Here is a 15444-nt window from a genome sequence, read left to right as displayed (position 1 = left end):
TGTTTTGTTCATAGGGTCTTGGAAAGCCTGTTGGTGTCCCTGATGACCACAGTTGTGGTATTCGTTGCTTCCATGATTTTGGGAGAGTGCCGGCAAATATCCTCTGCCAGTCAGAGTGGCAATGACTCGTTCCTGCCACAGGTACACTCTGTCCTTTGACCCAAGGTCCCCATACACATGGAGGGGCAGCATTTGCAAGCATCTCCTCTAACTTTGCCTAGAACTAAGATGAGCTCCCAGGCTTCCATAGAGAGCCCTCACAGGCCACCTCACCCAGGTGCAGCCCTTCTTAGAGATGCACACCAGAATTCTGGTTCTGCTTTCTTTATTCTAGTGCATTGGGTTGGATATCCTAGAAGGAGGAGAACAGAACACTGAACACCCCTTCTTATCACTGTCTTCTGAGCCCAGAACAAGCCTTGGGCAAGGCCCAAGTCAGCAGCTTTCTTCCCCTTTCCCCCTGAAGGGAAGCCTGTTGAGCTGTCCAGTCAAGGGCCCCAGGTCCCTCTCCTCGTTCTTTTGGTGGTAGTACCTCAGAGGTATTCTCCCTCGCCCTCGGAAAGATTGAGTCCCAATTCCGCCTGGAATGGATTCATCTCTCACATCATGGTTCAGCCTAATTGCATCTCTGTGTTGTCCTGGATACCCCATGATGTCTAGGACTCATCCCTGAGGAGGTAGATTCCCTCATATTTTGTTCGGAATCCTCTAGAGTCATCCTGGTTTGACAGACAAATGTTTGGGCAGTAGGTGTATCATAACATCCTTCTTAATGGAAAATGATGAAGAGTCCCAGCCCCGCCATCTGCTTCCATTTCCTTCCCACTGTACCCATGTAGCTCTCAGACCTGCCTGAAAGGTCACATGAGCCCTCCAGGACCTTCTTTCTGTCAGTCCCTGCAGTGTAGCTCTGGGTCACCCCCAGTAAGCAGCTGGAATGCAGCAGAGCCTTATTCAGGGAGGAACTGGTTGTTGGGGTGGAAACACTGGGGACTCTGGGGGCAAGTGAGTGTTCTATCTTAGGACTTGGGATAGAGAAGGGAAAGAAAACATGCACTTGAGAAAGCAGATTCCAGGGAAGGACAGGTGAATTCCTGTTGACTAAAGTTCTGTAGTGGGGGGAAGTCAGCTCAGAAAAGTTGAGGAAGGGAGGGAGAGAGAGAGGAAGAAGGAGGGAAAGAGAGGGAGAAGGAAGGAGAGAGAGAAAGGGAGAGAGGGAGGGAGGGCTCTCAGTCATGAAATTTTGAAAGCAGAGAATTAATCGCATTGAGGAGGGAGAAGGGAGCTGATGAAAGAGCAGTGTGAGGGGCGGCCAGGTGGCTCAGCGAGTGAGAGCATTGGCCCCAGTGTCAGGATGACCTGGGGATCAAATCTGGGCTCAGATACTTAGCACCACACCCAGAAATAACTAGCCGTGTAACCTTGAGCAAGTTACTTAACCCCGATTGCTTAAAAAAAAAAAAAAAGAACAGTGTGAATGCCCTGGGAACCCACCAACTTGGATATTCCAAAGACATAAACAAAAGCTGGAAGCATGGGCCTGAGAATCCAGAAACCTGGTATTTCTTCCTAGTAACAATAGGGCAGAAACTTGTTTGCTGAAGCTAAAGTAGCTCCTCTGAGTCAAAATGTGCCCCACCCTTGTTTGCATACTTAAGTTATCCCCACACAGAGCCAAGCCCTTTGTCTCTCCTGTGTCCCATCCATCCTTCCATAGTTCAGTGGGACCTTAATATACAGGGTTGATTGTGGGCCACCAAAAGATGAACCCCCGCAAGACAACTGGGTATTTGAGTCAGTGTGAGCATATAGGTACAGAGCCTTCCTGGCTTGTTTTTTCTCATTTTCATAAGCATTCCATGTAATTCAGCATTGGAATTCCTTGCTTTTTAATACCTCGCTTCATATTTTGCTGCCCACCTTATTTGTAGTGAGAGCTTCCAGGCCCATCTTTCTCTGTGGACAACATCCAATGAGAAGCATGAGAAGCCTAGATTGCGTGTCTCAGTTATCTGGCCATCTAACAGCTGTTTGGTTCCCAATCATCAGGTTATTTCAGAAGATGTGAATGCAAGCATCAAAACTTTTTTTTGCCCCAATGAGACCTACAATGACATGGCGACGCTCTTCTTCAATCCCCAAGAATCTGCTATTCTGCAGCTCTTTCACCAAGACGGTGAGTTCCAGAAGATGGAACCTTGCTGTTCCCCCCACTCTGCCCACTGCCAGCCCACTGTTCCCTCCCACCCCAGGCCGAACAGCCTCGTCCATGGGGAGCACCAATATGGTGCTTCCCTCCTCCTGAGGGAGATGACACCGAGCCTCTCCACGAAACTCTAAGCAATGGCAGGACTTGGGAGCTAGGCCCTGGGTTTGGGGCTCAAGGTGAGGGATGAGAGGACGTGTGGCAGTGGTGTCGGCCCTTGCTTCTGTGACTCAGGTTGCTCTTTGGCCTTCCAGGGACGTTCAGCCCTGTCACGCTGGCCTTGTTCTTTGGTCTCTACTTCTTACTCTCGTGTTGGACCTACGGCATGTCGGTTCCCAGCGGCCTCTTTGTGCCCTCCCTGCTCTGTGGAGCTGCTTTTGGACGTCTAGTCGCCAACATTCTGAAAAGGTGCTTTGTATGTGTAGGCATGCATGTATTACTGAATATGTGTCTTCCCCTGCTCCCCACCCCAGCAGCCATGTGATCCTAATGCCTGTGTTTGACTTCATTCCTTACTAGCTACATTGGATTGGGCCACATCTATTCAGGGACCTTTGCTTTGATTGGTGCCGCAGCTTTCTTGGGTGGTGTTGTCCGAATGACCATCAGCCTTACCGTCATCCTGATAGAGTCCACCAATGAGATCACTTATGGGCTTCCCATTATGATCACCTTGATGGTAAATGCCTCCTCCCCCTCTCCAGTTAATGGGTCAGTGTACCTTCTGCCTGGATTCTCTCAGATCCTTGCTTTGTGTCGCAGGTGGCCAAGTGGACCGGGGACTTCTTCAACAAAGGCATTTACGACATCCATGTGGGCCTTCGAGGAGTGCCACTTCTTGAGTGGGAGACGGAAGTGGAAATGGACAAGTAAGGCAATGGGCCCAGCTTATTTCAAAATTGTCAAGTAGAAAATACCTCAGGTCTTTAAAGGGCTGGGGACAGAGTAACATTTGGGGAGATGGGAAAGACTTCTGGGTTTAGAACTCACTAAAAATAGACTAGGAAAACGTTAAAAAAAAAAAAAGCTCAAGTGGGCTTTAGTGGCAGCTAGGTGGTGCAGTGAATAGAGTACCAGCTTTGGAGTCAGGAGGACCTGAGTTCAAATTCAGCCTCAGACACTTGACACTTACTAGCTATGTGACCTTGGGCAAGTCACTTAACCCCAAATGCCTTGCCTTCCCCCCTCAAAAAAAAATCAAAGTACAAAGACAGTACTGGAGCTTTGATAGCCCAGCATCTTATTAGGCTTGTGTAGGAGCACTAAAGATTTACCAGCCATGATTGTTCAGATTTGATGAAATGGTGGCTCTTTTAGACACATCAAAAAAAAATGATAAGGTGCAATGATTTTACCTATACTAGTAGTGGAGAAGAATATTTAATAAGTAGAAGAAGTTACAGGAAATAAAATAATGAAATTTATGCCCAACCAAAAGCAAAGCTTCCAAAATAAAAGGGAAAGAAAGTGATTGGGAAAATGTTTTGCCATAGATATATATGATAAAAATCACATTGAAAAAAACCAAAGAGGAATTCACACAAATTTATAAAACTAACATCCCTTCCACGGTAGATAAGTGGTCAAATAAGAAGAATAGGCATCTCTTAAAAGAGGAAATTCAGCAGCCTGAAAAATTGTCCAAACGTATAATCAGAGAAATTAAAACGACAATTTTGAATGACCATCTTTTTTGCCCATTAAGTTGGCAAACAGCTAAAAATTATCAAATTCATTGTTGCTGGACCTACAGAAAAACAACATACCATTAGACTCCTGGTAGAGCTGTGAATTGTTCTGGTCTTTGGAGGAAAATAATGTCTACAAAATCTCACTCTCTTTGATTGAGAGATCCTGCTATTCTGACTTTAGCTTAAAGATGTTATTGACAGGACAGTCTAACTTAGTTTCTAAGCACAGAAAGTGTTTCAGCCACAGAAATTAGTCACCAATTTGTCGGAGTTTGGGGACTTGTTTTCATTCATCAAAAGCATATCAAGAGTATTATGGAAAGTTCAGGAACACCATTTCTGAAACATCATTTGGGGACTTATGTCTAGGAGAGCAGCTGATTTTTTAGTTTTGATTACATGACACGCATACAAATAAAACCAATCCATTTTACAGAATTTCCATGTATGCCTATTAAAATGCTGCATTACTAGCAAAGAGGTTGAACTGTGTAATACCCTGGTAATCTAGCATATAAAACTTATTTTTAGGACAACTCTAGCAGATGATTCATAAATAGAGCTGGGAGAGATGGTAAATCTGTGAGGTTTTTTTAACATAAGAAGAATCAAAGCTTATGATCATCTACAAGATGCCCCCTTGAATGTTGAAATTAGCATGTCTCTGGGAAGTAGTTCCATGCCCTGATAAGGCTCTTTTTGGAAATCCAGCCTTTCTTTTTTTTTTTTTTTTTGCTTTTTGGAGGAGGGAAGGTAGGGTAATTGGAGTTAAGTGACTTGCCCAGAATCACACGGCTAGTTTTTTGTGTTAAGTGTCTGAGGCCAGATTTGAACTTGGGTCCTCCTGACTCCAGGGCCGGTGCTCTATTCACTGCACCACCTAGCCGCCCAAAATCCAGCCTTTCTAATGAACTTGCATGTCTACACCCTCCCAGGCTCAGAGCTAGCGACATCATGGAGCCCAACCTGACGTACGTCTACCCACATACTCGCATCCAGTCTCTGGTCAGCATCCTGCGAACCACAGTCCACCATGCATTTCCTGTGGTGACAGAGAATCGGGGCAATGAGAAGGAGTTCATGAAAGGAAACCAGTTAATCAGTAACAACATCAAATTCAAGGTAAGAGAAATAGATTTGTGTTGGGAAAGGGAAGAGGAAAATGGAGTTACTTGTCCCTCGGACCACTTTTGTCGTATTTTCATTCTGAGTTGGAAGTTATCTGTACACTGTATATGTTATATTACTTCAGTGATCTGTGATTTCATTGACATGAAATCTTTCTCCTGTTGAAGATCAGAAAACTTTCTATGCCCGTCTTCACATAACGTGAAAATAAGTACAAAATCATTACTATTTCACCCCAAAATTGGATCCAGACATTTTTGCCCCCAGAAAGTATGCACATAGGAAATGAAATAAAACCAGCCTTTATTACTCCTAAACTGCAGCTCCTATGAGCAGCTCTGCACTTGTGCAGGGTGGCTCTCTCAGCCTGTGTCTACCAGGACGCCACTAGCAGAGTTCCCATTTCCCCTCTGGTGATACCTCAGGGCCGACTCTTTAAACCCGAGTCCTTATCCAGAGCTCAGTGCCATGGGTGTTGGCTTCGCCCTAGCAGTTTGGCCAGGAGAGACTCGTTGTCTCTCTTTTCTTCCCCCTTCCCCTTCCACTCATTTGGATTTCTAAAAGCCTCTGTCCTCCTTGTAAACCTCTTCTGTCCCTCTCCTAGAAATCTAGCATTCTCACCCGGGCTGGTGAGCAGCGCAAACGGAGCCAGTCCATGAAATCCTACCCATCCAGTGAGCTTCGTAACATGTGTGATGAGCACATAGCCACAGAGGAGCCCGCAGAGAAGGAGGACCTCCTGCAGCAGATGCTGGAGAGGAGGTGAGATTCCCAGCAAGCCCTGGGAGGGCGAGGAGCCAGACTCCTCATCTGTTTGATTCTTCTGGTGGTTTCATCTCTATTCCTTCTGTGAATGAAGTGACAGGTTCTTTTCAGGACTTAGAGATAGTTCTTTTTGCGAATGCTGTGAAATGACTGTTAGGTTCTCTGGAGGCTTGCATAGGGTAAACCTAACACATTTACTCTGTTTGATTTTTGTATAACAGATACACACCCTACCCCAACCTGTACCCTGACCAGTCCCCCAGTGAAGACTGGACCATGGAGGAACGCTTCCGCCCTTTGACCTTTCACGGCCTGATTCTTCGCTCACAGCTCGTCACATTGCTGGTCCGAGGAGTTTGCTATTCTGAAAATCAGTCAGTAAGTCTTAATTTGTAATGGATTCTGGGATTCTGATGAGAGGAGATGTGAGCATGCTCCCTGGGGAGAGAAGAGATGAATCACCAGTGACTGGTTTTGTTATGGCTTCCTCTGTGGGCTTTGAAGCCAGCACTTCCTCCGGGCATGGTCTTTGGGTCTTCTTGGTGGTATCTGACCTTGTACTCTTGGGGGGTTTTTTAATGACAGTATCTGTACTGGGACTTCCAGTATGAAGGACTTTCCTTACATTTTCTTTTTCAAAAGAAGTCACATTAATTCTGGTAGGGAGCTTTTCTCCAGTTGGTGTGGCAAGTTGTTCCTAGGCTCTTTTTCCCAGTCAGTGTAACCCCATTACTTTTAAGTAAGTCTTAAAAGTTTTAAAAATCACTTTACACTTTGCCAGTTTTCTTCCCCAAAAATGGCCTCCTGCACATTGCCCAGCGATAAGTATTAACAAAAACCTTCATGTGTGAACTGTGCAAAGTGAGGTCCACAGGGCTCCTTCTTCAGAGACTTGACTCCTGAGTCACTTATGTTTGGAGTCTGGTGTTTTACTCTTCAGCCCATGGAGCTTCAGTCAGGATGGGTAGATGTTAATGACATCAGATCATATCCCTAAGTCTCATGCCTTTCACAGTGCAGAGTTATTGTGAGTTTGTTACTTCATCATGTGAGAGGCCCTGACAAGACTGAGATAGCTGGGGTGGAGGGTCTTAGAGCTGGGAGGGACCTTAGAAGCCATCCAGCCCAATTTATCTCTGCCCCTTCCCCCTCTCTTCCCAGTGCCATTTTGTAGATGAGTAAACTAAAACCTATAGAGGAAAGAGAGGGAGTGACAGAGCCAGAATTTGAACTCAAGGCCTGGTCCCCCAAAGCCAGCATTCTTCCCACGGTACCAGGTTGTCACTGAGTGTAGTAAGAGATAGGTTGGATGAGTAACATGCTCCATATCATGTGAGGCCTTTACATCAAGATGAGTTTGGAGTCATTCTGATGTGCACTGGGAATCGTTTCGGTTCTCTAGTGAAGGAGTCATGTGATAGAAGCAGTGTTTTAAGTTGAATATGCTGGTGTAATTCTGAATCACAAAATGGAACAGACTCTCTACATGGAAGACAGAACCAAACTAGTTGATAATGATCTGTTGAGGGAGGCCTTTTTTCAGTATCTCAGGGTAGTGGGTAGGTGTTGTGGCAAACCCCAACTGATAAGGTGGATAAGCCTCTTTAGAAGGAACTGTTCTATGGAACGCTGTCCTGGTTTGAACTGCAGAGCGCTAGCCAGCCTCGGCTCTCCTACGCTGAGACGGCTGAGGATTATCCCCGCTATCCGGACATCCATGACCTGGACTTGACCCTGCTGAACCCCCGGATGATCGTGGTAAGAAGGGGCGTCTCTTCAGGACTCGGGAAGGGAACTTGGGGAAGGAAAGATGAGACTGGTATCAGAGGGAGGACTCCGCTATAATGAATCTGCGTTGGGCAGTGCCACTCAATGCTGGGGTCTCTTGGGTGTGGTTGATTTAGGGGGAGAGGTCCAGATCTGGGCTTTCATGCAGGGTGGTCCCTCAGCAGTTCCCCTACAGGTTAATCTGTGAGGTCCTCAGGGGGCTAAGCAGTGATCACAGAAATGGCATGTGCCAAAGATTAGACTCTGACCCAGGGCTGACCCCCTTTGTCACCTCTCTCTTATATATGGGGATGGTAGTAGATCTATATTTGAGTTAATCCATGTACTCTTTTGTTCCTCAGGATGTTACCCCATACATGAATCCATCGCCATTTACAGTCTCGCCCAATACTCATGTCTCCCAAGTCTTCAATCTGTTTAGAACAATGGGCCTCAGACACTTGCCAGTGGTGAACGCAGTGGGGGAGGTAAGTCCTCATGACTTGTGTATTCTGAGCTAGGGAGAAGGAGTTTGTGAATTTGGGGTCTCCTGCTTAGGTTGCCAGTGTCTGCATGTTCCTGTAGTGCCAACATGATATTCATAACACCCACGGCGACTATGAATATGCTGGCATAATTCTGAATCAAGAATGTAACAGACTCTCCACATGGAAGAAGGAACCAAAACATTTATTCAAATACCGGAAAGCCAAATCATAGCAATAAAGAAATCTACATACAATAACGCTGCAGAGGGCACGGTGATCCCCAGCCCTTCCCCTTGCTAGGGCCTTCGCACAAAAAAACACTCACAGCTCAGTGCCTGCTTCCTCTCTCTTCCTCAGCTCTGACCAGCTTCTCTCTTTGCTCTACCTGTTCAGCAAGCTCCTCCCACCACAGGCGTCATGTGACTCAAACTTTTGTGACTTAAGCAGGTCACATGTACCTGTTAATGGATGGGAAAGATCTTCCCATTTATAGTACCATTACAGTTCCAAACAGAATCGTTGTGATTCAGCTTTTCTGCATATGAGCACACAGATAAATTATGGACTCTGTCTTTGTGGGGAGAGGATGTACCCAAGGAACTGTAACCTACAATGACAATGCATGATAAGTGCATTAGAGGGTGTATAACAAAGTAGGATGTGAACTTGGGAGAGTTGGGGGAGAGACCAAGACCATTGCCAAGAGAGTATCAGAGAAATGCATTTGTGAGTCAGCTAGAAACGTGATTGTTTCTCCTTCGAGCTCTGCCTCTGAGGCCACCGTTCCCTGTGCAGAGATGTGAGCTGGGGCTGCAAGGCCTACAGGGTGCAGACCAAGGCACAGACCCTAAGGTCTGGGCACATAGGCTGCATACACGCACTCAGATTAGCTCATGTTACAAGCAGGGCTTCATGTCACTGGTCAGTGAATCCTGGGCAGACCTCCATAGACCACAGAGGCTGTGTGCTTGGGTGGCTTCCTCCATGATGCCACCTGAGCCTGGATAGGATGGAATGCATACCTGCAGTCAAGGGAGAGTGAGCCTGGGCACAGAGGGGCCTGATTCCCATGGCCTGGGTCTGTGTCCTTGCCACTCTTTGGGTAACAGCAGCAGCATGGCCAGTGGTCCCTGTCATTCACGTGCTCACAAATCACTTCTGACTTAACTGCAGGGTGTGGCCTTGGGGTCAAAATCCATGAAGCAAAGGAGGCAGAGACAGGGGCATGAGCATGGTGGACTGAGAGGTCCATACATCACCAAGTATTTATCAAGCTTTTACTCCAGGCTGGGCATTTTCCTAGACACTGGGGATAAAGACAGAATGAAACGGCACATACATCACTGAGTCTGCAAAATAAATACAAAGTGATTGTGTTGAAAGAGAAGGGGAAGGGCAGGAGAGGATCAAGACAGGAGGTGGTGCTTGAGCTGGGAATTCTGAGAGACAGCAGTGGGGAGGAAGAGTGTTCCAAGCATGAGGACAGGCCAGGAGATGGACGTGCAATGTTGTGTAAGGAAAGGCCAGCCCAGAGGTGTGGCTGGGGCCTGCGCCAGGGCGTAAAGGGCTGTGGGGGGCAGACAGACCTTTGCCTTTTACCTCAGGAGTGATAGGAAGTCCCTGGACCTTACTGAGCAGGAGGGCATTGGGGTCGGCCAGGAGCATACAGTGAGCTTATTGGGCTCACTGACATGAGGCTGCAAACATGGGCTGGGTCTTCACTCTCAGTGACCTGAGCCTACCTCGTGTGGAAGCTAAGTCCGACCAGGGTATGAAGGATGTCTTGGGGGCAGGAAAGGCTCCTGTCCGGCACATGATGGACATGGTCTAGGGTGGTGGCCATGGGGCGGGAGGCGGGGACAGGCAGCATCAGCAGACCTTAACACGTGTGGCCAGCAGGTGTCCCCAGCTTCACACCAACAGCAGGGACCACAAGAGAGTATTTCTTAAAGTCTTATTTCCCATTCTCTAGGGACAGTTTGGGCCTCTTTTTTTTCTTCTTTACGACTTGACCTGTCACTCTTTGTTGGCCCAAGCTTCTCCTGACTGTAATCCTTGTCCCGAGCCTATCTGAATGGGAGAATTCCTTCTCCATTGCTCTTGTATTTTTCAGAGATGTACCTTCTGTCCTTGTTGCTGTCTGGCCGTTGGGCATGATTTCTTTTTTTTTTTTTTGGAGGGAAATCGGGGTTAAGTAACTTGTCCAAGGTTACACGGCTAGTTTTTGTGTGTGTGTTAAGTGTCTGAGGTCAGATCCGAACTCAAGTCCTCCTGGCTCCGGGGCTGGCGCTCTATTCACTGCATCACCTAGCCACCCCTGGGCATGATTTCTTAATACCAAGACTTTCTGTCTGTTGGCAGCTGGTCTTGTGTGGATGCAGTTATAGGAGGAGGGGAAGTAAAAGCCAGCTAGAGTGAGGCTGGCACGGGGTAGGAGACTGTATCAGTCCTGGCTGCCGTTTGAGCTATTAGAAATCTGCTCAGTCAATAAGCACCTACGAGGGAGACTAAAAGATTTATAGTTTATCTTTGATTTCTTTGTATAGAAACTGGACATTTCCTAAAATGAGTATTTTTAATGATTTAAAAAAATTTTTTTAATGTATTTTATTTTTTCCCCAATTACATGTTAAAAGAATTTCTTAACATTTCTTTTTAAAAAGTTTTGAGTTCCAAATTCTATCCTTTCCTCCCCTCCCTCCTCCCTGAAATGGTGAGCAGTCAGATAGAGGTTATACATGTGTAATTATGTAAAACATGAAATGAGTATTTCTTTAGACTGTTATCATTATTATAAAAAAGGATTTAATTATCTCAGAGGGTTAGGGATCCAGTGAGATGAAGCATATTGGAAAGTGTAAAATGCAAAACAACTATATGATGCTATAATTAGCATTAGCAGCAGCAGCAGCTTTCTCTTCCCTGGGTTATTCGGGCAGAGCAAACTGTTGCCATTTTTATAAACTTATCTGTGAATTCCCCGTCGATGACTTTCGGTCCTTTTTTGTTTCCTCACCAGATTGTTGGGATTATTACCCGGCACAACTTGACCTATGAGTTTCTCCAAGGAAGACTAAGACAGCACTATCAGACCATCTGACCCCCACCGGCTCACTCTCCTACTCCAAGGCAGCCCCTCCTCTCCTGGGGAGAGCCACAGGGTGACTCCTTTACATTCTGCTCTGGTCCTCAGCTCTCTCAGGGCATGGAGGATTCACTGGTTGGTTTTACCCACATGCACACAAAGCTGGAATGGTCAAGCATTTTGCTGGTCAGAGATGTGAGGGGCTGTAGATAGCAGAGAGCCTTCCCCTGGCTGGTATCTCCTCATGCCTCTCTTGCTCTCCTCCTTGCCATCAAATGTTTGCACGGGCCCCTGGCTCCTCCTTCAGCTCTACACGGGGACCAAAGGTTCAAACCGATCCTTGCCGAGCCGCGTCCTGCCCGCTGGAGGAGGAAGCTTAGAGCGTTTCATCCCGCACACTCCTCATTGCAGCTTTCCTTCTCCAGCCGATGCCTTAGTCGAGGAAAGGGGATTTAGGCTTGGGCAGCCACTGTTGGACTGCCGGCTATAAAATGAAATGAATTACTAATTTGAGGAAGTGAGAACCTTACAGAAATTCCTTCCCAATATGTAATTCTTAACTTGGTCATCTTCTCTAATTTTTCAAGACCACGTTCATGCTTTCTTGGGGTCAGCAAGTGTTCTCCTGGTGGCCCCTGGGCTTGCGTTTGTTGCTAGCAAGTTCCAGAAGCACAGTGAATTAGAACCTTAGTCCTGGTGTTAGAAAGGGTTTAATTTCACATGGAGGATGTAAATATATGCACGCCCTCAGCAGGGAGTCCATTTAGAGATGGATTTTCTCCCTTCATTCCCATTCTTACCATTCCCTTCCACCCTCCATGTTTCCAGTTGCCTTTGGCCCTCTTATGATTTAATCTTGCCCTGCCCATGTGAAGCTAGTTGATGGGATTCTCTCACACCCTTTTTCTTCTCCAAAGATAACTAAGCAAAAGCATCTTTAGCTCCATCAGATTTCTTGGTGAAGCAGCCCAAAGGAATTTAGCATCACCCAAAGTTACCTGAGAGCAGGGCATCATTGGGCCAGATTGTCTCACTTCAGTCTGAAATTATGTAGGATTTTTACATGATGGCAGAAACTGCTTAGACGGGGTAGTGCTTTACCTCCTGTCTGCTCTCAGATGCATGTTGAGTCAGAGAAATGAAAGGTGAGACCTTATGTTTAGGACCCTCCTCAGCCTTCCACTGAGGGCTGAGGGGCTCTGGATTGGATGTGGCCCCAGCCGTGCTCACACAGGCTCTGTGGTCCTCACGTTGTCCCCTGAGTTCTGCTGGCAGCGCAGATAGATGGAGGTTCTCTCCTTCCCCAGGAGCTCATAGACTTTAGCTTCTCCTTTAGGCTTTGGGTTACAAGCATCACACACAACAGGCTGCCAGCCCCATCTCCTCTGGTGGCTGCTGCTTATTCCAGTTCCATTGGAGTGATTCCTTCCCTGAGCAGTGCACCTGATTAAGTCAGGCAGTGCTGGCTGGGGCCTCTCCTTTTCCCTCTGCTCCTGCTTTCCAGCCATCTCTTACCAATCTAACTACCCACTTGATGCTTATCTTCTCTTTGACCCAAGGTACCATGAATGGCATCCTCTGCTGTTTGGCTTTTTTCCTCCTTTCTTGAAGATGAGCTGAGGGCTTGCTTCAGCTCCTGTCTCCCTCCATCAGGGCTCTGGAGGCTTGGGCTGAGGTTCAGGTGGTCAGACACTGCTCTGGTTTGGGAAGTGGTCAGTCCTGGCTCATAGTTCATTTCTTGAAATCCCTTTTGAAAGTGAATTTCCCTCAAGAACAAGGTGTTCTTGTGAATCTTGAGGGCCTGACTTGGATTCACTCTGCCCAAGGTTCTTTATCACTTTGACCAAAATTACTGTAACTTGTTTCTAAATCACTCACTTTTCCTGGGTGCAGTGGAGAAGGAATTCCCCCTCATCCAGGAAATTTCTAGGACCAAAATGCCAGATCCCTTTAAAGTGGGCATCTCTGTCTGATTGCGAATTCAGCTAACTGCTGTGGCCAACACGGTTTTAACATGTGAGAGTCCAGATGCTATAGTAACATGCTAGCTTTCATTTTCGTTTTTCATCTTTTTCTTTTTTAAAAATCTCATTAAGATTTACTAAGAGCTTTGGAAACCTATTGCACTACAAAGACTGCACAAACCAGGAGAATTGCACTCTATTGAACAGGAGTTTTGCCCTCACGTTTTTCTTTCCCATCTACCTCTCACAACTGACATGACAGGTTCTCCTTTAAGTCTGTCTTCTCATCTGGACAGCAAATCCATCTGGCCATGTCTTGAGGCTACTCCAAGGAAATTTCCCATCGCAGTGCACAGACTGTCAGAGTGTGGGATTGTACACCACCAGGGAAGGTTTTTCTGCAGTCACTGTGGCCTAGAAGCAAACAATGGTGGTGTGTGAGCTAACCAAGGCTGGAGACTCCCAGATCACTCTTCATGGAGAACAGCGGAGCCCTCCACAGCCCTGCATTCCTTTTCCTGACTTTGTATCTGTATCATCTCCTTTCTGAAAGCCTGCAGGCAGCAGCTTCTTCACCTCCCAGAGAGGGAATGTGAATCTCACTGCTCCAAGTCACCATCAGGCATCTGTTCTGTGGAAGAAACCAGCATTTTCCACCTTCAGCACAGCCTCCAGGCACCACAGGCTGTGTGCACTGGCACCTTGACATAAGTGCCACAGTGTAAGAGGATTTTTCTTTGGCTTTTATCCCCAGTGTGACATTCCAAGATTCCCCACATCCCAGGTTTTCTCTCACTGACCATGGAAGGGAGACACATAATGAAGCCACACTCCCTGGCTGATGACCTGACCAGATCATTTGCTCATTTGACTTAGAGCTGGTAGCAAAATGAAATTGTGTTTCTGGATGTTGGTCTCTGTGATGCTGTTCTGAAGCAGATTCAAGCAGTGACGTGCGCCCAGTGATGGGACGGTCTTAGGGAAAGGGCTTCTGGGGCCCCTCCCAAGAGCCTGGGCAGTGTTCATGTTCAGTATTGCCTTGCAACAGTCATTTCAGTGGTAACATTTTTTTCTGTTTGCACTGTTTGTTTATAAAATAATGTGAGCTAATTCCATTGTGTATATATAGTATTTTTTTTAATTTGTACAAAAAAATATTTTTATTTGAATTTTTGGCACTTGGAAGTCCTCATTGTAACCATAACATGTCAGAGAATAAAATGTCCTTGTCTGTGTCCTTTGCTCTGGTTTCTGTGATGCTTTTTAATTATCTTTTCTCTTTGTAGTTGATACATAAAAATTATGAATCTAGGATTGTTGTCCATCATTTGTTCTCAATGACATCAGGAGGGTGGTGGATTTAAGTGAGGCAGGGCTGTGCAAAGTCACCAGCTTTGCTGTCTTCTCCGACTGGCAGTGGTCCTTGGATGCAGTGGGAGACCTTGGCCTTTTTAAAAAAAAATTTCTTTTTGCAGGGGGGCAGGTAGGGCAATTGAAATTCAGTGACTTGCCCAAGGTCACCCAGCTAGTACATGTTAAGTGTTTGAGGCCAGATTTGAACTAAGGTCCTCCTGACTCCAGGGCCAGTGCTCTATTCACTGTGCCACCTAGCTGCCCCTGACTTTGGCCTTTTTAAGCTAAGGTCTTTCTTGGGTCCCAGTTTGTCTGAGGCAACACCCATTCAGTGATTAAAGGCTAAGTAAAAATTGAGGCAAAAGATGGCCTTGTTTGCCTTCACAAAAGAATCGATCAAATGAAGTGGGATTACATAGACTTGATACTCTTCCAGATGTATTATATTTGTCCCAGGGGCTCTTGTTCAGGGTGAACTCATATTTGAAGATTGGTCTGCGTCCATTTAAAGAGGCTATCCTCTTAGTCTCATCACTCCTGAAGTTTTATATCATCTGGCTACTTCCACTTCCAGCTTCTTCCCACTGAGACAGTGAGGTCTGGGACATGTTGCTGATTTAATTTATTGTGACCTAAGTCAGAACGACACCAAGATTTTATTTGTCCCAAAGTTAAAATAGCGTGCAGTGTTATTTACAAAAGTGTTGCAATTGGCCAGTCCCTATGTCTATTGCTTTCTGTGTTAGGAACTTTAAAGAATCTAATTGTCTTTCTGTAGTCAAAAGGGCTTAGGAATTTTCCCCGTGTATCCCTCTGAAAACCAAAACAAAAGGCATGTGAAAGGTGGGCAGGGAGTATGGGTGCAGGTGCATTTCCTTAGTCTCTAAGAGTGTATACTAGGAGTCATTCTGGCAGACATGATTATGAAAGTACATGTACACATTCTAAGATGAATATATTTGCTTTGCTTGTTGTCATCTGAAAAACTGGATAAATT

The 15444-nt window shown here is 46.2% G+C and overlaps 1 protein-coding gene across 1 annotated transcript in view; it reads left to right on the top strand.

The window, feature by feature from the left end:
- Positions 1–14406, top strand: part of CLCN6 (chloride voltage-gated channel 6) — a 33787-nt gene extending 19381 nt beyond the window's left edge. The window contains exons 13-23 of the mRNA XM_069079219.1: positions 15–141; positions 2050–2176; positions 2461–2614; positions 2726–2885; positions 2969–3075; positions 4833–5019; positions 5630–5787; positions 6012–6168; positions 7441–7548; positions 7920–8045; positions 11065–14406. Of these exons, the coding sequence (XP_068935320.1) occupies positions 15–141; positions 2050–2176; positions 2461–2614; positions 2726–2885; positions 2969–3075; positions 4833–5019; positions 5630–5787; positions 6012–6168; positions 7441–7548; positions 7920–8045; positions 11065–11145 (1492 nt within the window). The 3' untranslated portion in view covers positions 11146–14406. The remainder of the gene's footprint in view (positions 1–14; positions 142–2049; positions 2177–2460; positions 2615–2725; positions 2886–2968; positions 3076–4832; positions 5020–5629; positions 5788–6011; positions 6169–7440; positions 7549–7919; positions 8046–11064) is intronic.
- The last annotated feature ends 1038 nt before the right edge of the window (positions 14407–15444 follow it).

Source organism: Petaurus breviceps, unplaced genomic scaffold (genome assembly GCF_028583685.1).
Source record: "Petaurus breviceps papuanus isolate PSGF00001 unplaced genomic scaffold, PetGlider_PUasm1.0 91041, whole genome shotgun sequence".
NCBI classification, from domain to species: domain Eukaryota; kingdom Metazoa; phylum Chordata; class Mammalia; order Diprotodontia; family Petauridae; genus Petaurus; species Petaurus breviceps.
This window is presented reverse-complemented; position numbering and strand designations above follow the sequence as displayed.